This window comes from Procambarus clarkii, chromosome 24 (assembly GCF_040958095.1).
Source record: "Procambarus clarkii isolate CNS0578487 chromosome 24, FALCON_Pclarkii_2.0, whole genome shotgun sequence".
NCBI lineage: Eukaryota > Metazoa > Arthropoda > Malacostraca > Decapoda > Cambaridae > Procambarus > Procambarus clarkii.
The window spans coordinates 30,555,057-30,579,056 of record NC_091173.1 but is presented as its reverse complement, the minus strand read 5'-3'; the positions used below and the strand labels follow the sequence as shown (position 1 = coordinate 30,579,056).

Genomic DNA, 24,000 nt, shown 5'->3' with positions numbered 1-24,000 from the left:
TACCCATCCTGTGGGTGGTAGTGGACCCCATACCCATCCTGTGAGTGGTAATGGACCCCATACCCATCCTGTGAGTGGTAGTGGGCCTCATACCCATCCTGTGAGTGGTAGTGGACCCCATACCCATCCTGTGGGTGGTAGTGGACCCCATACCCATCCTGTGAGTGGTAGTGGACCCCATACCCATCCTGTGAGTGGTAGTGGGCCCCATACCCATCCTGTGAGTGGTAGTGGACCCCATACCCATCCTGTGGGTGGTAGTGGACCCCATACCCATCCTGTGGGTGGTAGTGGACCCCATACCCATCCTGTGAGTGGTAGTGGACCCCATACCCATCCTGTGAGTGGCAGTGGACCCCATACCCATCCTGTGGGTGGTAGTGGACCCCATACCCATCCTGTGGGTGGTAGTGGACCCCATACCCATCCTGTGAGTGGTAGTGGACCCCATACCCATCCTGTGGGTGGTAGTGGACCCCATACCCATCCTGTGAGTGGTAGTGGACCCCATACCCATCCTGTGGGTGGTAGTGGACCCCATACCCATCCTGTGAGTGGTAGTGGACCCCATACCCATCCTGTGAGTGGTAGTGGACCCCATACCCATCCTGTGGGTGGTAGTGGACCCCATACCCATCCTGTGGGTGGTAGTGGACCCCATACCCATCCTGTGAGTGGTAGTGGACCCCATACCCATCCTGTGAGTGGTAGTGGACCCCATACCCATCCTGTGAGTGGTAGTGGACCCCATACCCATCCTGTGAGTGGTAGTGGACCCCATACCCATCCTGTGGGTGGTAGTGGACCCCATACCCATCCTGTGGGTGGTAGTGGACCCCCATACCCATCCTGTGAGTGGTAGTGGACCCCATACCCATCCTGTGAGTGGTAGTGGACCCCATACCCATCCTGTGAGTGGTAGTGGACCCCATACCCATCCTGTGGGTGGTAGTGGACCCCATACCCATCCTGTGAGTGGTAGTGGACCCCATACCCATCCTGTGGGTGGTAGTGGACCCCATACCCATCCTGTGGGTGGTAGTGGACCCCATACCCATCCTGTGAGTGGTAGTGGACCCCATACCCATCCTGTGAGTGGTAGTGGACCCCATACCCATCCTGTGGGTGGTAGTGGACCCCATACCCATCCTGTGAGTGGTAGTGGACCCCATACCCATCCTGTGAGTGGTAGTTTTTTTTTACCACAGACCTCTTACTTCTTAGCAATATTTCAAGGATTTTTAAGATGTGTGAAGTTAATGCTATCTAGTTATCATTTTTTGCCTCTGCTTTACTACCTCCTTTATGGAGTGGCGTTATCTTCACTGTTATCAGTAGACCAGAGCCTGTCATAGTGTTTTTTATACAAATGTTGATGAATTCAGTGGGTCTAGGATCTTCACTGAAAACACAGTCGTACAGGATCCCATTTTAATTTTTTGAGGTCATATGTGCCATGGCTCGATGCCTGTGGCTGAGTTGCAGACGGTAGCAGCTGCTTGCACAAGCATTGCCTGAGGATGGATCGGATACAAGGGGATCAAGTTCCGCGTTCGTCATCCTCGTAGCGGATACACGACACCATTGTAGAGATCTGAATGCTTGTAACGAACACTGAAATATGACTCCAACTCCCGCCCTTTTTTGAATGTATCTTAGTAGGGGAAAATGCGACATTTCGTCACCCCCTTCCCCCCCCCCCTTCTTCCCCTGTTACTAGGGGCCAAATCAGGGGTCCAGCAGGAGTGGAAATGACGAACATTTAAGCAGGTGTGGATATGTGACCCATGGCCAGGTGTGGGTATGTGAGCCATGGCCAGGTGTGGATATGTGAGCCATGGCCCAGGTGTGGGTATGTGAGCCATGGCCAGGTGTGGGTATGTGAGCCATGGCCCAGGTGTGGGTATGTGACCCATGGCCAGGTGTGGATATGTGAGCCATGGCCAGGTGTGGATATGTGACCCATGGCCCAGGTGTGGATATGTGAGCCATGGCCAGGCGTGGATATGTGACCCATGGCCAGGTGTGGGTATATGAGCCATGGCCAGGTGTGGATATATGAGCCATGGCCAGGTGTGGATATATGAGCCATGGCCAGGTGTGGATATATGAGCCATGGCCAGGTGAGGATATATGAGCCATGGGTGTAATTGCAATTCCACACATAAACAGGATAACATCAGCGGCATATGCGACGATGGGTGACAACACAACGTCCAGAAACCCCAGATAATGACTCAAGGCACTCTACACAACCTACGTGAGACCAACACTGGAATACGCAGCACTGGCTTTCACACCCTGCGAATCCAAAATGTAAAACTAAAAAAAAAAAAATAATTCCACCAAGACCAATATGATACAGAGCCCAATAGGCTAAGAAACCTGTACACCAGTTGATTGACAGTCGAGAGGCGGGACCAAAGAGCCAGAGCTCAACCCCCGCAAGCACAACTAGGTGAGTACATCCTACCCACAAGCCAAGATAAACAACTCCAACAAACAACAAGAAGCCCCCTTGAAACAAGGCAATCAAGGGACCACTCAGAGTCTAGAAAGAAACAACGGTTGTTTACTGTTGGTACTATGAAGGGGGGTTGGGGGGAGAGAGAGGGGGGGGGGGGAGCTACAGAGTAAGAGGAAAATAATGGACAAGAGAGAGAGAGAGAGAGAGAGACAGAGAGACAGAGAGAGAGAGAGAGAGAGAGAGAGAGAGAGAGAGAGAGAGAGAGAGAGAGAGAGAGAGAGAGAGAGAGAGAGAGAGAGAGAGAGAGAGAGAGAGAGCGACAGACAGAGAGACAGAGAGAGAGAGAGACAGAGAGAGAGAGAGACAGAGAGACAGAGACAGAGAGAGAGAGAGAGAGAGAGACAGACAGAGAGACAGAGAGAGAGAGAGACAGAGAGAGAGAGAGACAGAGAGACAGAGAGACAGAGACAGAGAGAGAGAGAGAGAGAGAGAGAGAGAGAGAGAGAGAGAGAGAGAGAGAGAGAGAGAGAGAGAGAGAGAGCGACAGACAGAGACAGACAGAGAAAATGATGGTCTTCTTACTCTTGTATAGTTTTGCCAAACCAGAAAGCTGTTCTTTCTATCCCTACAGCTCTGTTATTCATTGTTACCTGTTCTTCCTGTTCATACATGTCTCCTGTTAATCCTGTTCACACAACCCTGTTGTTCTACGACACAGACATAGCAAGGAACAAGAACTACAACAACAGCTGCTTTCACTCACAACTACAAAAACTTGTAGTTATCATGGTCCTACAAGAACACTGTAGCCTCTCTAAACCCTCCCTTCTCCCCCCACGTGTGCGTCAGATATACTCATCTAGTTGTGCTTACGGGGGGTTGAGCTCTGGCTCTTCGGTCCCGCCTCTCAACTGTCACGTGTGTGTGTGTGTGTGTACTCACCTAGTACTCACCTAGTTGTGTTTGCGGGGGTTGAGCTCTGGCTCTTTGGTCCCGCCTCTCAACTGTCACGTGTGTGTGTGTGTGTGTGTGCGTGTGTGTGTGTTTTGTGAAGTTATACAAACTATACTCCCAATCATCTTCCGTGGTTGAGTGCTGAATAACATCGCAAGTCTTCGGGACGAGTAGAAGAACTCTTGAAACCCTCTTCAGGTAAGCCCCAGGTAAAACACACACACACACACACTAAAACAGTTGCCTGACAGTTGAGAGGCGGGCCGAAAGAGCAAAGCTCAACCCCCGCAAACACAACTAGGTGAATACACTGAGCAAGGTATAGACCAGCTGCTCTCTACCCCCCCCCCCAGCCCCTGTCTATGTCACAGAGGAGAAACTATGCCACTAAGCACTGTAAAAAAAATATCCCTCCACTCGTCATCTATGATTGAATGAAACACAGCAGCGAACGCGTGTATGTAACCTGTTTAACTTTGTATATCTGTATGGCCCAAGTCATGTAGAAAATATACACCCGAAAAAATATACTCCCCCCTCCCTTCTTTAGCATATATCTACGATCCTTTTCCTTTTTCGTGGTTCTAAAATCACGGACATAGAACCACAACAACAAATCAAAACAAAACGACAAGAAGGAGGGACACCGACGACAACTCGTCCTGGTGGCGTCGGTGTTGCCAGAGGCGCGATAATGACGGAAATTCTCGAGGTCCTTCACATTCTTCAACTATTCAAACCAATTTTACCATTCTTTGGGAGGGAGAACAGTAGGGGAAGGTGTGTGTGGGGGGGGGGGGGGGGGGTGTGTAATGGGGACGGGTGTTGTGGGAATAGGTTCTGGCGGCGGTAATGGGATAATAGGGGCTATTAATATCGTGTGGTTGCTGTGTGTGTTTGTGTCTGCCCGCTAGGAGGCAGCAAGGCTGAGTGTGAGTGAGTGCGTGAGTGCGTGCGTGAGTGAGTAAGTGAGTGAGTGAGTGAGTAAGTGAGTGAGTGAGTGAGTGAGTGAGTGAGTGAGTGTGTGTGTGTGTACTCACCTAGTTGTGCTTGCGGGGGTTGAACTCTGGCTCTTTGGTCCCGCCTCTCAACTGTCAATCAACTGGTGTACAGGTTCCTGAGCCTATTGGGCTCTATCATATCTACACTTGAAACTGTGTATGGAGTCAGCCTCCACCACATCACTGCTGCCTAATGCATTCCATTTACTAACTACATTTACTGTGTGTGTGTGTTTGAGAGAGAGAGAGAGAGAGAGAGAGAGAGAGAGAGAGAGAGAGAGAGAGAGAGAGAGAGAGAGAGAGAGAGAGAGAGAGAGAGAGAGAGAGAGAGAGAGAGAGAGAGAGATACCAACTGCTACGAGGGTCATTAACCACAAACCTAACTCCTTCTTGACAACAGGAGGAATGCAAATCACAATATGAAGCCAAAGTCTCCTCCCACCTTGACTACACAACTCTGCTAAATAGCCTGAGGACCTAGAGAGACACTCACAAACTTCAAGACACGACCAAAGACCTACACACCACCTACAGGGCTATTCATGCCCGTGCCACCTTTTTATAGTGGCTCACACCTACATCATTCCCTCCTACTTCTCAAATTCGTAAAAATTCTGGCCAAAGTGGAGGCCCTTTGCAAGAACATTCGTCATATCTCGACCCATTATGGCTGAACTGGTCGACACATTACTAGACCACAACACCACAGACTTCATGCCCATGCTGACGACGGCATTCACAACACAAGCCACTCAGCAGTCAACTGTTTCATGGTGAGTGTGTCTTTCCTCTCAGGCAGTTCGCCTTGTCATGCATTCCTATGCTGACTCGTCTCTCTGACTCGTTTGGTTATGTAGTTACACGGTAAAATGCACACGAGGGGCCAGACGAAGGTCGTTTAGCGCACAGTAGCATCCCGGGTCATTCTCTTCCCTAATTAGCAAAACAATTCATGTTGCTACCTGGTTGATGGGGTTCTGGGAGTTGTTCTACTGCCCAAGCCCGGCCCGAGGCCAGGCTTGACTTGTGAGAGTTTGGTCCACCAGGCTGTTGCTTGGAGCGGCCCGCAGGCCCACATATACCTGGTTGATGGGGTTCTGGGAGTTGTTCTACTGCCCAAGCCCGGCCCGAGGCCAGGCTTGACTTGTGAGAGTTTGGTCCACCAGGCTGTTGCTTGGAGCGGCCCGCAGGCCCACATATACCTGGTTGATGGGGTTCTGGGAGTTGTTCTACTGCCCAAGCCCGGCCCGAGGCCAGGCTTGACTTGTGAGAGTTTGGTCCACCAGGCTGTTGCTTGGAGCGGCCCGCAGGCCCACATATACCTGGTTGATGGGGTTCTGGGAGTTGTTCTACTGCCCAAGCCCGGCCCGAGGCCAGGCTTGACTTGTGAGAGTTTGGTCCACCAGGCTGTTGCTTGGAGCGGCCCGCAGACCCACATATACCTGGTTGATGGGGTTCTGGGAGTTGTTCTACTGCCCAAGCCCGGCCCGAGGCCAGGCTTGACTTGTGAGAGTTTGGTCCACCAGGCTGTTGCTTGGAGCGGCCCGCAGGCCCACATATACCTGGTTGATGGGGTTCTGGGAGTTGTTCTACTGCCCAAGCCCGGCCCGAGGCCAGGCTTGACTTGTGAGAGTTTGGTCCACCAGGCTGTTGCTTGGAGCGGCCCGCAGGCCCACATATACCTGGTTGATAGGGTTCTGGGAGTTGTTCTACTGCCCAAGCCCGGCCCGAGGCCAGGCTTGACTTGTGAGAGTTTGGTCCACCAGGCTGTTGCTTGGAGCGGCCCGCAGGCCCACATATACCTGGTTGATGGGGTTCTGGGAGTTGTTCTACTCCCCGAGCCCGGCCAACAAGGAGCATTTGGTAGAGCCAATTAGGCAGTAATCTTACAGCAATTAGCTAATCTGGAGCTAACAAGCGCTTGCTTCATTTGATACGAGATTAGCTACATGAGAGAAATGATCTGGTGTATTACTAAGGATCCTTGTCTGATGAAAAGAGGTTTCAGGTAGGTATTATGGGGAGTTGTAAGTTCCATCTTGTTCAGTGTGGTAATGAACAGGTTAGCATCAAATATTTTTTTTTAATTTTGCCCCGAGGGGCGAGTTTATTGGGCAGTGTCACTCATCTTGTGAGTGGACACACCACCATAGTGACAGTATTGGGCAGCGTCACTCATCCTGTGAGTGGACACACCGCCATAGTGACAGTATTGGGCAGCGTCATTCATCCTGTGAGTGGACACACCGCCATAGTGACAGTATTGGGCAGCGTCACTCACCCTGTGAGTGGACACACCGCCATAGTGACAGTATTGGGCAGCGTCACTCACCCTGTGAGTGGACACACCGCCATAGTGACAGTATTGGGCAGCGCCACTCATCTTGTGAGTGGACACACCGCCATAGTGACAGTATTGGGCAGCGTCACTCATCTTGTGAGTGGACACACCGCCATAGTGACAGTATTGGGCAGCGTCACTCATCCTGTGAGTGGACACACCGCCATAGTGACAGTATTGGGCAGCGTCACTCATCTTGTGAGTGGACACACCGCCATAGTGACAGTATTGGGCAGCGCCACTCATCCTGTGAGTGGACACACCGCCATAGTGACAGTATTGGGCAGCGTCACTCATCCTGTGAGTGGACACACCGCCATAGTGACAGTATTGGGCAGCGTCACTCATCCTGTGAGTGGACACACCGCCATAGTGACAGTATTGGGCAGCGTCACTCATCCTGTGAGTGGACACACCGCCATAGTGACAGTATTGGGCAGCGTCACTCATCCTGTGAGTGGACACACCGCCATAGTGACAGTATTGGGCAGCGCCACCCATCCTGTGAGTGGACACACCGCCATAGCAGCATACACTCCCCAATAGGAAGAAAACCCGCTGGGTTGTTCATCCTGTCACTAGTGCTACCCAAACACAGCTGGGACTGGCTTAACTGTCTCAAATGAGCATCCAACAAGAAGAGTAACATCTGTCAACCCTTAAAATCTTACATTATCTTGCGACAAAATGGGACAATGTCTCTAGAACAGAATAAGGATTCACAGTCCCACACCCCCCCTCTCCCATATTCTCTCTCTCTCTCCCATCAACACATACCCCCCCCACACACCCCTCTCCCATATTCTCTCTCTCTCTCTCCCATCAACACATACCCCCCCCACACACCCCTCTCCCATATTCTCTCTCTCTCTCTCCCATCAACACATACCCCCCCACACACCCCTCTCCCATATTCTCTCTCTCTCTCCCATCAACACATACCCCCCCCCCCACACACCCCTCTCCCATATTCTCTCTCTCTCTCCCATCAACACATACCCCCCCCCACACACCCCTCTCCCATATTCTCTCTCTCTCTCCCATCAACACATACCCCCACCCCACACACCCCTCTCCCATATTCTCTCTCTCTCTCCCATCAACACATACCCCCCCCACACACCCCTCTCCCATATTCTCTCTCTCTCTCCCATCAACACATACCCCCCCCCACACACCCCTCTCCCATATTCTCTCTCTCTCTCCCATCAACACATACCCCCCCCACACACCCCTCTCCCATATTCTCTCTCTCTCTCCCATCAACACATACCCCCCCCCCACACCCCTCTCCCATATTCTCTCTCTCTCTCCCATCAACACATACCCCCCACCCCACACCCCCCCACCCCCCCCAGAGAGAAGTGATCTCGTTTTAACTCAACAATGACATTGCTTTGTCTCAAGGTGGTGTGTTGCGACACCATCTCCAACATTACCATAGCAACAATATGGTCCATAAACCCTTCCCCCCCCCCCTTTCCCAGCCTCTTGGGTGATGGGGGGGGGGGGGCGACTCTCCCATCTCTCAGGTAATGAGGGAGAGGTTCTCTCACACCTGTGAGAGAGAGAGAGGGTGTGTGGTTTAAGCAATGCAGATGATGCACATTTGACCACAACTGACCAGTTGCAATGTTAGCATCTGAAGGATTGTATAGATATTTTATAGTTGTGAACAACCGCTCGGTGTTCCGATGTTTGGAGAACAGTTGTGGAGAACTGGAGCGCCCCAGCGTCGCGTCAGGGGTTCGATTCCCGTGTGCATGGGGGACAATTAGGCTTACAGGATTCAGAAGTGGGGATATGTTAGCGCTGTAAAATGTTCTGAAGCATTAGAAATGGTGAAGTATTCATTATCTGTCTGTCTGTCTGTCTGTCTGTCTGTCTGTCTGTCTGTCTGTCTGTCTGTCTGTCTGTCTGTCTGTGTCTCTCTCTGTCTGTCTGTCTGTCTGTCTGTGTCTCTCTCTGTCTGTCTGTCTGTCTGTGTCTCTCTCTGTCTGTCTGTGTCTCTCTCTGTCTCTCCCTCTCTCTCTCTCTCTCTGTCACTCTCTCTCTCTCTCTCTCTCTCTCTCTCTCTCTCTCTCTCTCTCTCTCTCTCTCTCTCTCTCTCTCTCTCTCTCTCTCTCTCTCTCTCTCTCTCTCTCTCTCTCTCTCTCTCTCTCTGTCTCTCTCTCTCTCTCTCTCTCTCTCTCTCTCTCTCTCTCTCACACACGCTAGTGGCTGAGTGAACAGCACGCTGGATACGTAGTCCTGTGGATCGGGGTTCGATTCCCGGCGAGGGCGGAAACAAAGGGGCAGCTTCTTTCACCCTGATGATCCTGTTACCTAGCAGTAGTAGCAACGGGCTGCTTCCTGGTGTGTACTCACCTAGTTGTGCTTCCGGGGGTTGAGCTCTGGCTCTTTGGTCCCGCCTCTCAACTGTCAATCAACTGGTGTACAGGTTCCTGAGCCTATTGGGCTCTATCATATCTACATTTGAAACTGTGTATGGAGTCAGCCTCCACCACATTACTGCCTAATGCATTCCACCTGTTAACTACTCTGACACTGAAAAAGTTCTTTCTAACGTCTCTGTGGCTCATCTGGGTACTCAGTTTCCACCTGTGTCCCTTTGTTCGCGTCCCACCAGTGTTGAATAGTTTATCCTTGTCTACCCTGTCAATTCCTCTGAGGATTTTGTAGGCAGTGATCATGTCTGCCCTCACTCTTCTGCCTTCCAGTGCCGTAAGGTGCATTTCCCACAGCCTTTCCTCGCAACTCATGTTCTCCAAGTTCTTTCACTTTTAAATAAGCCACAAGAGGTATTAATAACATCTAAATGCAGCATTTTAGGGCTAAAAATATGAGCACAAACGTCTAAGTCAATGCGACTAGGCGGCAACACTCCAGACAGGCACCTAGGCATTCAAGACATTAATCTTTAGTGGGTCACACATTATCAATATCTCAAGAGTGTGGACAGATTCTTAAATGATATTCAACAAGCAACTTCAGTGTCTGAAGGAGAAAGCAAAATCCCGCCTGAATATAATGAGAGCAATCACAAGGGCCCCGTCTAATGTTGTTGTTGTTTTAGAGTCTGCTACACGGAACAAAAAGTTGCAAGTAGCACGGGCTATGGTGAGCCCGTAGTGGACTTACCTGGCACAGGAGCGGGGCAAGTAGCACGGGCTATGGTGAGCCCGTAGTGGACTTACCTGGCACAGGAGCGGGGCAAGTAGCACGGGCTATGGTGAGCCCGTAGTGGACTTACCTGGCACAGGAGCGGGACTCAAAGTGTTAAGAATGTTTTACATACACGCCGTTCATCGAGGCCATTGGAGGCCTGGTCGAGGACCGGGCCGCGGGGACACTAAAGCCCCGAAATCATCTCAAGATAACCTCAAGATAACCATCCCTAGTTGATTATCCAGTGCCTGCCTTACTCACTCTTTCTCCTGACTATCTTCTTGAGGTTATCTTGAGATGATTTCGTGGCTTTAGTGTCCCCGCGGCCCGGTCCTCGACCAGGCCTCCACCCCCAGGAAGCAGCCCGTGACAGCTGACTAACTCCCAGGTACCTATTTACTGCTAGGTAACAGGGGCATTCAGGGTGAAAGAAACTTTGCCCATTTGTTTCTGCCTCGTGCGGGAATCGAACCCGACTAATGGGCAAACGTTGAGGTTCTTCAAAATGATGCAATGCGAGTCATAACAGGAGCTCCCAGATGGACTAAAATACTGAACCTAAGACTAGAAACCAAACTAACGTCGATTGACATCAGGGTATAAGGGCTTGCTGCGTGCATGCTGTCCAAGATATTGACTAGACCTAGAATCAGTTCACTTAAAGATATAATCACTGGAGCACTAACTGGGGACAGAAGAGCCTCCAATAGCAACAGGTGGACCCATTGTGCGATAAACCAACCCGTTCTCGCAAATTTAATAAGTCAATATTGACTTATTAGTTGCATGCATAGGTGACATACTAAACATAATAGTTTCCCTTGAAAACCTTCATAGAAAACACCGACCTTACCTAACCTACTTAGTATGTTAAAATAAGCATCTTATAGCTTCGTAATTACAATTGTTACGTAACCTATTATAGGTATAGGTTAGGTAATAATTGTAATTACGAAGCAATAAGAGGCTTATCTTAACATACTAAGTAGGTTAGGTAAGGTCGGTGTTTTCTATGAAGCTTTTCAAGGGAAACTATTATGTTTAGTATGTCACCTATGCACGCAACTAATAAGTCAATATTGACTTATTAAATTTGCGACAACGGGTTGGATAAACACCATCAATACATTCGATATAACATACAGCCACTGAGAAGGGTGTCGACGACCGGGCCGCGGGGACGCTAAGCCCCGGAAGCACCTCAAGGTAACCTCAAGGTAACCTCAAGGTAAGGTACAGTCCCTGAGAAGGGTGTCGACGAAATACTTGCAGACTTTGTCATGCAAGACCCTTGGGAATCTCCTGGTTGATACCTGGTTGATACCTGGTTGATACCTGGTTGATACCTGGTTGATACCTGGTTGATACCTGGTTGATACCTGGTTGATACCTGGTTGATACCTGGTTGATGGGGTTCTGGGAGTTCTTCTACTTCTGCTCGACTTCTCCGACAGAAGACTTTAAGATTATGGTTCTTGAGGAAAAAATATCCAGGAAGGAACTATCAGGGGGAAAGCGCCAAGCCATTACGACTATATAGCACTTGGAAGGGGTCAGGATAAGGATTTGGGATGGGACGGGAGGCAGGAATGGTGTCCAACCACTTGGACGGTCGGGGATTGAACGCCGACCTGCATGAAGCGAGACCGTCGCTCTACCGTCCAGATGCATATAGAAGCAAACTTGGCATCCGACAGCTTCACTTACTTGACAGATGGATCAGTAGACCAGCAGAGACAAGAAACCGGAGCTGTAGTTAAGACAGCATGTAAACTCCAACTGTAGTTATCTTGAGGTTATCTTGAGATGATTTCGGGGCTTTAGTGTCCCCGCGGCCCGGTCCTCGACCAGGCCTTCACCCCCAGGAAGCAGCCCGTGACAGCTGACTAACTCCAAGGTACCTATTTTACTGCTAGGTAACAGGGGCATAGGGTGAAAGAAACTTTGCCCATTGTTTCTCGCCGGCGCCTGGGATCGAACCCAGGACCACAGGATCACAAGTCCAGCGTGCTGTCTGCTCGGCCGACCGGCTCCCCTAGTTAGCTGGAGACTCAAATGGGTGTTCAACTCTACAGAGGGATGCTAGCCATTCAAAAGACTTTAGAACATGTTCTTGCTGAACACCGACATGTTATTATACACACAGAAACTTATTACCCAGATGAGCCACAGAGACGTTAGAAGGAACTTTTCCAGTGTCAGAGTAGTTAACAGATGGAATGCATTAGGCAGTGATGTGGTGGAGGCTGACTCCATACACAGTTTCAAGTGTAGATATGATAGAGCCCAATAGGTTCAGAAACCTGTACACCTGTTGATTGACAGTTGAGAAGCGGGACCAAAGAGCCAGAGCTCAACCCCTGCAAACACAACTAGGTGAGTACACACACACACACACACACACACACACACACACACACACACACACACACACACACACACACACACACACACACACACACACACATATCAGGAATCTGTACACCTGTTGATTGACGGTTGAGAGGCGGGACCAAAGAGCCAGAGCTCAACCCCCGCAAACACAACTAAGTGAATACAGCAGTTGCAACATCAGGATCTGCGGGTTGGTACAAGAATTCAACCAACTACGAACCACTTAGTGGTTCGTAGTACATGAAAGTGAGCAGTAGAGCAGCAGAAGTACACTTACATCAGACTGGGATACCCATGTGCATGGGGAATAGGCTTACAGGTTCCGGAAGATGAGAGGAAATGTCAACACTGTGGAGAAATGCCTGACAGATCACTGGAACATTATCTAACACAGTGCACAGTTACAACCACAACAGACCACTGGAACACTAACACAGTGCACAGTTACAGCCACAACAGACTACTGGAACACTAACACAGTGCACAGTTACAGCCACAACAGACCACTGGAACACTAACACAGTGCACAGTTACAGCCACAACAGACCACTGGAACACTAACACAGTGCACAGTTACAACCACAACAGACCACTGGAACACTAACACAGTGCACAGTTACAACCACAACAGACCACTGGAACACTAACACAGTGCACAGTTACAGCCACAACAGACTACTGGAACACTAACACAGTGCACAGTTACAGCCACAACAGACCACTGGAACACTAACACAGTTACAACCACAACAGACCACTGGAACACTAACACAGTGCACAGTTACAGCCACAACAGACCACTGGAACACTAACACAGTGCACAGTTACAGCCACAACAGACCACTGGAACATTATCTAACACAGTGCACAGTTACAGCCACAACAGACCACTGGAACACTAACACAGTGCACAGTTACAGCCACAACAGACCACTGGAACAGGAGAACAGGAGAAGGGAACGTAACAGAACAAGGGGGGGGGGGACGGAGAAGAACCAGTCAACCAATCAGGAAGAAGAACCAGTCAACCAATCAGGGAGAAGTACCAGTCAACCAATCAGGAAGAAGAACCAGTCAACCAATCAGGGAGAAGTACCAGTCAACCAATCAGGAAGAAGAACCAGTCAACCAATCAGGGAGAAGAACCAGTCAACCAATCAGGGAGAAGAACCAGTCAACCAATCAGGGAGAAGAACCAGTCAACCAATCAGGAAGAAGAACCAGTCAACCAATCAGGAAGAAGAACCAGTCAACCAATCAGGGAGAAGAACAAGTCAACCAATCAGGGAGAAGAACAAGTCAACCAATCAGGGAGAAGAACCAGTCAACCAATCAGGGAGAAGAACCAGTCAACCAATCAGGGAGAAGAACCAGTCAACCAATCAGGGAGAAGAACCAGTCAACCAATCAGGGAGAAGAACCAGTCAACCAATCAGGGAGAAGAACCAGTCAACCAATCAGGGAGAAGAACCAGTCAACCAATCAGGGAGAAGAACCAGTCAACCAATCAGGGAGAAGAACCAGTCAACCAATCAGGGAGAAGAACCAGTCAACCAATCAGGGAGAAGAACCAGTCAACCAATCAGGGAGAAGAACCAGTCAACCAATCAGGAAGAAGAACCAGTCAACCAATCAGGGAGAAGAACCAGTCAACCAATCAGGGAGCAGACCAGTCAATAATCACCCAATCACCCCTACGTCATCTGGCACTCCTGAGGCGCGCCAGTGCCAGCCGCGTCAGTCCTCATGCCCAATATGTTCCGTTCCTGACACAATCCACCAATACGTTCAGAATGCGACGTAATAAAGGTGAGTAATTGACGTTTTCTATGCGTCCTATCATACACACACATATATATATATATATATATATATATATATATATATATATATATATATATATATATATATATATATATATATATATATATATGTCGTACCTAGTAGCCAGAACGCACTTCTCAGCCTACTATGCAAGGCCCGATTTGCCTAATAAGCCAAGTTTTCCTGAATCAATATATTTTCTCTAATTTTTTTCTTATGAAATGATAAAGCTACCCATTTCATTCTGTATGAGGTCAATTTTTTGTTATTGGAGTTAAAATTAACGTAGATATATGACCGAACCTAACCAACCCTACCTAACCTAACCTAACCTATCTCTATAGGTTAGGTTAGGTAGCGGAAAAAGTTAGGTTAGGTTAGGTTAGGTAGGTTAGGTAGTCGAAAAACAATTAATTCATAAAAACTTGGCTTATTAGGCAAATCGGACCTTGCATAGTAGGCTGGGAAGTGCGTTCTGGCTACTAGGTACGACACATATATATATATATATATATATATATATATATATATATATATATATATATATATATATATATATATATTAAAAATGCCGGTAAAATTATATATAATCAAAACATTTTTTTTTAAATTCAAAATTCAGATTCGTACAAAATGACAGTATTCACCTAGGTATATCTTTATTGTATAACACGTAATTATTCTAACATGATGGATTATTTAGAATTTGAGTACTTGACAACTGTTTGCTAACTTCAGGTGCTTGACAACTGTTTGCTAACTTAAAGTACTTGACAATTCCCTGCTAACTTAAAGTACTTGACAATTCCCTGTAATTCTGTATTTTCAAGTGACCACTTTTGTTGGCTTGGATTCGAACCCTGACCCCACTGCCACTCCCAACCTTATGGGTCCACAAACCCGCAAAACCATGAAAAAAAAACCTACCTATAATCCTTAAACAAATCCAAAAAAATAACATACCGAACAAAGACAATATATCTTGAGGTTATCTTGAGATGATTTCGGGGCTTTTTAGTGTCCCCGCGGCCCGGTCCTCGACCAGGCCTCCACCCCCAGGAAGCAGCCCGTGACAGCTGACTAACACCCAGGTACCTAATTTACTGCTAGGTAACAGGGATATAGACAAGATATAGACAAGATATCTTACCTGATCAGGGCGTCGATGGTATAATTCTTCGAGTAGACTTGTTCTAATGGTTTGTTTCTCGTGGTAGATAGATCCTAGATATCCATGATTTGTTGGTGGGTTTTTGTAATGCGTTCCCCCTTATTTAGAGAGGGGGGGGAGGGTAGTTAGGGGGGTGGTATAAGAGGGGGGGGAGGGGTGGTCGTTAGACCTAGGTCGGTGTAATACCCGACCCCCCCTATAACTAGCCCATTGTTGAGAAGTCGTTTTGGGGTCAAAAATCACTCATATTTCACTCGATAGGGAGAGGGCGCGCGCGCGAGCGGGCGGGCGCCACTGTCCAGTTCCTCTCTTTTAAGTTTTTAAAATCCACTGCTGATATAACGAACGCGATTGGGCACGGTGTTCCACCACAGATATCCACCGCTGGCGGCCGCTATGCCACGGCACTTGAGTTTTATCAACGTAGGAAAAGTGACGTTTTAAACAACTTTCACATTTGTTCAAAAAGTTCAAATTGAAACTAATTGTCATTCACTACTTTATGTTCGTCATATGTTCAACACCTGTTCCATTGAACACCTGTGGAGGGGAAAAAACATACGTGTTAGCGCAGTTGTTTGGCCAATTTTCTAAGCAACTCGTCCTCCCAAACAATAGGTCACCTTTTACACGTATTACAAACCAACGTTAGAAATATATCCTATTATGCCAAGCGACGGCTCACAAATATCCCCGTTTTCTATGCATCGGACTCTGGGTTGGTTGGGTTGCTTGGGCTCGTGGGTTTCCGGGAAGGAGGTTAGAAGGTCGTATTTTTAACGCAGTGGCAAACCATGAGAACGGTTTCACTCTTAAGGGAGATAATGGAAAATATATATATATATATATATATACACTTCAATATGTTGTATTATATACAAAAAAATACACGTGACAGCATTAAATCCTTGATCATAACTTTTGATGATGCCGGGGATCAATGTCCCCGCGGCCCGGTCTCTGACCTGCCGCGGGGACAGGTCAGAAAGTAAGGGAGATGCATCCTCAACTTTCTAACAAGCGTGTAATAGTCAACACTGTAAAATCCGGATCATCTACTGTGAGTGTGTGTGTGTGTGTACGGGCTCGCCATAGCCCGTGCTACTTTGAACTTTTTGTTCCAGGTATCGAATCTTAAACAACAACATTCTACTGTGAAAACTCAGGCCCCAAAGTACTGTGCTCCCAGGATACTGTGCAACATCCTCATATCGGACATAGATAAGGATACAACCTACAGTACTGTATCCTCCTCTACAGATAACACTAGGCTTTTCTTGTAGTAGACAACATAGTCGACACAGTAAATCTCCACTCAGACAACATAGTCGACACAGTAAATCTCCACTCAGACAACATAGTCGACACAGTAAATCTCCACTCAGACAACATAGTCGACACAGTAAATCTCCACTCAGACAACATAGTCGACACAGTAAATCTCCACTCAGATGTAAATCAGGTCTTTCAATGGGCTACAGAAAAAAAAATGTTTAACAAGGATAACTTCGTATGAAAAAAAAAAAGATATAAAAATTGAAACTCCATACAAAACGCATTGAACCACACTACAGAACGAAAAAGCAAAGTAAAGGATCTAGAAGTTATCATAGCAGAAGACCAAACCTTTAAAGAAGATATCTCAAGATATCTCAAGATATCATCTCAAGATAACCTCGAGAAAGAACACAATAAATTAACTGTACTGCAAGAAAAGTGAGAGGTTGGATAACAAGGACCTTCCAAACAAGAAAGGCTAGACCAATGGTGATACTTTTCAAGACACTAGTGCTCTCTAGGGTGGAATATTGTTGCACTCTAACAGCCAGGCCATCAAGGAGCTGGTCCCAAACCTGCACACAGAAATAACATCACATGAGACCAGAAGGCATGGCAGGATGTGCAGAATACCCCCGTTGAAGAGCAGAGGTGCAACAGGTACTCTGAGAGAGAACTCTATCAACATCAGAGGCCCGAGACGGTTCAACACGCTTCCGCTACACATAAGGGACATAACTGGCCGACCCCTCACAGTGTTCAAGAGAGAACTATCAACATCAGAGGACCGAGACTGTTCAACACGCTTCCACTACACATAAGGGACATAACTGGCCGACCCCTCACAGTGTTCAAGAGAGAACTATCAACATCAGAGGCCCGAGACTGTTCAACACGCTTCCACTACACATAAGGGACATAACTGGCCGACCCCTCACAGTGTTCAAGAGAGAACTATCAACATCAGAGGCCCGAGACTGTTCAACACGCTTCCACTACACATAAGGGACATAACTGGCCGACCCCTCACAGTGTTCAAGAGAGAACTATCAACATCAGAGGCCCGAGACTGTTCAACACGCTTCCACTACACATAAGGGACATAACTGGCCGACCCCTCACAGTGTTCAAGAGGGAACTATCAACATCAGAGGCCCGAGACTGTTCAACACGCTTCCACTACACATAAGGGACATAACTGGCCGACCCCTCACAGTGTTCAAGAGAGAACTATCAACATCAGAGGCCCGAGACTGTTCAACACGCTTCCGCTACACATAAGGGACATAACTGGCCGATCCCTCACAGTGTTCAAGAGAGAACTATCAACATCAGAGGCCCGAGACTGTTCAACACGCTTCCACTACACATAAGGGACATAACTGGCCGACCCCTCACAGTGTTCAAGAGAGAACTATCAACATCAGAGGCCCGAGACTGTTCAACACGCTTCCGCTACACATAAGGGACATAACTGGCCGACCCCTCACAGTGTTCAAGAGAGAACTATCAACATCAGAGGCCCGAGACTGTTCAACACGCTTCCACTACACATAAGGGACATAACTGGCCGACCCCTCACAGTGTTCAAGAGAGAACTATCAACATCAGAGGCCCGAGACTGTTCAACACGCTTCCACTACACATAAGGGACATAACTGGCCGACCCCTCACAGTGTTCAAGAGAGAACTATCAACATCAGAGGCCCGAGACTGTTCAACACGCTTCCACTACACATAAGGGACATAACTGGCCGACCCCTCACAGTGTTCAAGAGAGAACTATCAACATCTGAGGTCCGAGACTGTTCAACACGCTTCCGCTACACATAAGGGACATAACTGGCCGACCCCTCACAGTGTTCAAGAGAGAACTATCAACATCAGAGGCCCGAGACTGTTCAACACGCTTCCACTACACATAAGGGACATAACTGGCCGACCCCTCACAGTGTTCTAGAGAGAACTATCAACATCAGAGGCCCGAGACTGTTCAACACGCTTCCACTACACATAAGGGGCATAACTGGCCGACCCCTCACAGTGTTCAAGAGAGAACTATCAACATCAGAGGCCCGAGACTGTTCAACACGCTTCCACTACACATAAGGGACATAACTGGCCGACCCCTCACAGTGTTTAAGAGAGAAATATCAACATCAGAGGCCCGAGACTGTTCAACACGCTTCCACTACACATAAGGGACATAACTGGCCGACCCCTCACAGTGTTCAAGAGAGAACTATCAACATCAGAGACCCGAGACTGTTCAACACGCTTCCACTACACATAAGGGGCATAACTGGCCGACCCCTCACAGTGTTCAAGAGAGAACTATCAACATCAGAGGCTGGAGACTGTTCAACACGCTTCCACTACACATAAGGGGCATAACTGGCCGACCCCTCACAGTGTTCAAGAGAGAACTATCAACATCAGAGGCTCGAGACTGTTCAACACGCTTCCACTACACATAAGGGACATAACTGGCCGACCCCTCACAGTGTTCAAGAGAGAACTATCAACATCAGAGGCCCGAGACTGTTCAATACGCTTCCACTACACATAAGGGACATAACTGGCCGACCCCTCACAGTGTTCAAGAGAGAACTATCAACATCAGAGGCCCGAGACTGTTCAACACGCTTCCACTACACATAAGGGACATAACTGACCGACCCCTCACAGTGTTCAAGAGAGAACTATCAACATCAGAGGCCCGAGACTGTTCAACACGCTTCCACTACACATAAGGGACATAACTGGCCGACCCCTCACAGTGTTCAAGAGAGAACTATCAACATCAGAGGCCCGAGACTGTTCAATACCTTCCCACCAAATAAGAAATAATACAGGAAAAAAAAGAAGTTCATTTTTTTCCTGGAAAGGAAATTGGATAAGTTCGTGTTGGAAGCGCCGCATTAACCTGGTTCTGGTGGATATGAGAACCTGCAAACCGCTTCACAGCCTCGTACCTTATCAAGCACAAGACCAAGTTGGAAAAAGTTCAGAGGTATGCCACTAGGCTAGTTCCAGAACTAGGAGGCATGAGTTACGAGGAAAGGCTGCGTGAAATGCACCTTACGACACTGGAAGACAGAAGAGTAAGGGGGGACATGATCACAACCTACAAAATTCTCACGAAGTAACAGAGTAAATAAGGATAAATTGTTTAACACAGGTGGGACACGAACAAGTGGACACAGGTGGAGACTGAGTACCCAAATGAGCCAGAGACATTAGAAAGAACTTTTCCAGTGTCAGAGTAGTTAACAGATGGAATGCATTAGGCAGGCAGTGATGTGGTGGAGGCTGACTCCATACACAGTTTCAAATATAAATATGATAAGAACCCAGTAGGCTCAGGAACCTGGGGCCAGATTCACGAAGCAGTTACGCAAGCACTTACGAACGTGTACATCTTTCCTCAATCTTCGACGGCTTTGGTTACATTTATTAAACAGTTTACAAGCATGAAAACTTGCCAATCAACTGTTGTTATTGTTATAAACAGCCTCCTGGTGCTTCGGAGCTCATTAACTGTTTAATAATTGGAAACAAAGCCGCCAAAGATTGAGAAAAGATGTACAGGTTCGTAAGTGCTTGCGTAAGTGCTTTCGTGAATCTGGCCCCTGTACACCAGTTGACTAACAGTTGAGAGGCGGGACCAAAGAGCCAGAGCTCAACCCCCGCAAGCACAACTAAGCGAGTACACACACACACAACACACCCACCCACACATGGACCGAGGTCGCTTCATCACAATACAACTTGTCAATCCAGTATAAACTGCCCAAGGTCTCCTGAAGTTAGGCTTATCCCCAGACCTGAATATTTTGCCCCCCCCCCCAAAACAAACCTGGTTAGGCCTACCATTGCCTACGGCTGTAAATATATCTCTCTCAGCTGACTAGAATTGACAGCCAATTCAATCCTAACTTATTCCATACTTCTGTATAGATAAATTTCTCATATTAACACTAAATTGTGTTATCTTGAGGTTATCTTGAGATGATTTCGGGGCTTTTAGTGTCCCCGCGGTCCGGTCCTCGACCAGGCCTCCACCCCCAGGAAGCAGCCCAACTCCCAGGTACCTATTTACTGCTAGGTAACAGGGGCATTCAGGGTGAAAGAAACTTTGCCCATTTGTTTCTGCCTCGTGCGGGAATCGAACCCGCGCCACAGAATTACGAGTCCTGCGCGCTATCCACCAGGCTACGAGGCCCCTACGGGGTGTATGCTAAGCCAATGAGGATACAACTAATAAAGTTGCATTAGCTGTATGAGATCTAAAGCACTGTATAAACATTTTGTATATACACTAAGCCATCAAAAATACAGCCAATTTGTATTCCATGTTATACATCTCCGACATAATACAGAATAAGTACTTCCTAACAGTTGAGAGGCGGGACCAAAGAGCCGAAGCTCATCCCCCAGCAAGCACAACTAGACAAGTACTAACTATATTTACATACAAAATTAAATTTCAAAACGACTGTCAAACCAGAATCCACACACACTGTAGCACATTAAAACACCCCCAACACAGCTTCCTCCACACACCCAAAACACCTGAATAAAACGATGATTCAAACACATGACTCGAGTCACATATGACTCACACATATGACTAATAGGTAACAAGCTTCCCAGCGCTAATATATATATATAGCCTAATATGCCAAGTTTTAGAAGCATACGAACCGGCCGGTATGGAAAGGCGGCAGATATGGAAATATCTCCATATATGCTGCAAATATGCTCCATATATGCTCCACATATGCTCCAAATCATCCATCCTTCAACACGCAACAATACTCCCCTTAGAAGTCAGCAAAAGACAATTAAATGTACATATAAATTGAAATCTGTCGATTCTAAATATTTTAGGCTACCTTAAAATATCCTCTAGAACATCTAAATAAATCCATTGCTTTTTTTAAAATAATTTCTCTAAGACATTAAATAGATTATGGTGCCTTTTAGTACCCTCTATTACCTTTCAATAGACTATAGTGCCTTTTAAATACCTTATGTGGAATAGTGGGTATATTCACCATTAATATTTATATAAAACATCTATAACCACAATTAAAACACCTGACGAACCAACACACGTGTCACAATAAATATTAATGTTAAAACACCTGCGTCATTACCTTGGGTTGAGTACAAAGTTCAGAATTATGAATCGCGTCATTGTGCAATTATAAGCGCTCGTTTTCACAGGTGTTTAAAACTCCAGGTGTTTCCATAGGTGTTTAAAACTCCAGGTGTTTCCGTAGGTGTTTAAAACTCCAGGTGTTTCCGTAGGTGTTTAAAACTCCAGGTGTTTCCACAGGTGTTTAAAACTCCAGGTGTTTTCACGTGTTTAAAACTCCAGGTGTTTTAAACTCCAGGTGTTTCCACAGGTGTTTAAAACTCCAGGTGTTTCCACAGGTGTTTAAAACTCCAGGTGTTTCCACAGGTGTTTAAAACTCCAGGTGTTTTCACGTGTTTAAAACTCCAGGTGTTTTAAACTCCAGGTGTTTCCATAGGTGTTTAAAACTCCAGGTGTTTCCATAGGTGTTTAAAACTCCAGGTGTTTCCATAGGTGTTTAAAACTCCAGGTGTTTCCATAGGTGTTTAAAACTCCAGGTGTTTCCACAGGTGTTTAAAACTCCAGGTGTTTCCACAAGTGTTTAAAACTCCAGGTGTTTCCACAGGTGTTTAAAACTCCAGGTGTTTTCACGTGTTTAAAACTCCAGGTGTTTTAAACTCCAGGTGTTTCCATAGGTGTTTAAAACTCCAGGTGTTTCCATAGGTGTTTAAAACACCAGGTGTTTCCACAGGTGTTTAAAACACCAGGTGTTTCCATAGGTGTTTAAAACTCCAGGTGTTTCCATAGGTGTTTAAAACTCCAGGTGTTTCCACAGGTGTTTAAAACTCCAGGTGTTTCCACAAGTGTTTAAAACTCCAGGTGTTTCCACAGGTGTTTAAAACTCCAGGTGTTTTCACGTGTTTAAAACTCCAGGTGTTTTAAACTCCAGGTGTTTCCATAGGTGTTTAAAACTCCAGGTGTTTCCACAGGTGTTTAAAACACCAAGTGTTTCCACAGGTGTTTAAAACACCAGATGTTTCCATAAGTGTTTAAAACACCAGGTGTTTCCATAGGTGTTTAAAACACCAGGTGTTTCCATAGGTGTTTAAAACTCCAGCTGTTTTCACAGGTGTTTAAAACTCCAGCTGTTTCCATAGGTGTTTAAAACTCCAGGTGTTTCCACAGGTGTTTAAAACTCCAATGTTTCCACAGGTATTTAAAACTACAATGTTTCCACAGGTGTTTAAAACTCCAGGTGTTTCCATAGGTGTTTAAAACTCCAGGTGTTTTCACAGGTGTTTAAAACATCAGGTGTTTCCATAGGTGTTTAAAACATCAGGTGTTTCCATAGGTGTTTAAAACTCCAGGTGTTTTCACAGGTGTTTCCATAGGTGTCTAAAACTCCAAGTGTTTTCACAGGTTTTCCATAGGTGTTTAAAACACCAGGTGTTTCCACAGGTGTTTAAAACGTATTCCTTCTGACGAATTCAGACGAAACAACGTAGAAACGCCCTCAATTAGAAGTGAACATTCTTGCCAGAAAATTGCCTTTTCTCAAGTTTAAACAAACACGTACCAAATGTTCTTTCGAACGAAGGAATTGTGGGTTAAATTTCTAACAATAGTTACCTTCACAAGGCTGTGGGTTGAAATTGTTAACTAACTTTCGCTTAAAACACTAATCTAAGGCAAGAAAGTTCTGTTATTTCAACAATTTGTCCTAACTTTTGCGTCCAAGCAAAGTAGAGTTAAGTTATTTCTCAAGCTTTCGTTCAACACCATAAACGGTCAAGTGCAAGTCAAGATGATAACGTGTTGACATGATCGTGCAAATCAACAATTCAATACAAAATAGACGAAGAATTTTGAAATAATTGAAATTCTCACCGGGAAAATAAATTTAACCGTATATGAGGCTATGAACTAACACAACTAACATTAAATATTACTAAAAATGTTTGTGATCTTTCACGCAATTGTTAAACCAATATTATTATTATTATTAAACGCTAAGTATACTTTAAGAAAGGTATATCGTATACAAATAGGTTTATATGGGAAGTATAATAGCCTACTACCCTATTCCTTGCTATAATTTTAACGTCAGTCAGGTGTGTGTGTCAGCTGGAACGTCAAGCAGGTGTGGAACGCCAGCCAGGTGTGTCTTGGAGTGGACCGTAGAACCACCGCCTTAATTCTTACAGGTCGGCGTTCAATCCCCGACCGTCCATTCAAGTGGTTGGGCACCATTCCTTTCCCCCGTCCCAATCCCTAATCCCCCAATCCCCGTAATCCTTCCAAGAGCTATATAGTCGTAAT

The 24,000-nt window shown here is 46.8% G+C and overlaps 2 protein-coding genes across 3 annotated transcripts in view; both read right to left on the bottom strand.

Annotated features, from left to right (window-relative positions):
* LOC138368005 (msx2-interacting protein-like) overlaps nucleotides 1-5,087 on the bottom strand; it is a 70,195-nt gene extending 65,108 nt beyond the window's left edge. The window contains exon 1 of the mRNA XM_069330296.1: nucleotides 5,042-5,087. Within this exon, the coding sequence (XP_069186397.1) occupies nucleotides 5,042-5,087 (46 nt within the window). The remainder of the gene's footprint in view (nucleotides 1-5,041) is intronic.
* Nucleotides 1-16,103, bottom strand: part of LOC123770465 (uncharacterized) — a 99,290-nt gene extending 83,187 nt beyond the window's left edge. Inside the window, exon 1 of one of the 2 annotated variants that reach the window (XM_069330764.1) lies at nucleotides 15,300-16,103. The gene's annotated coding sequence lies outside the window, so the exon portion shown is untranslated. The remainder of the gene's footprint in view (nucleotides 1-15,299) is intronic. The other variant, XM_069330763.1, reaches the window with a different exon arrangement.
* Nucleotides 16,104-24,000: the final 7,897 nt, after the last annotated feature.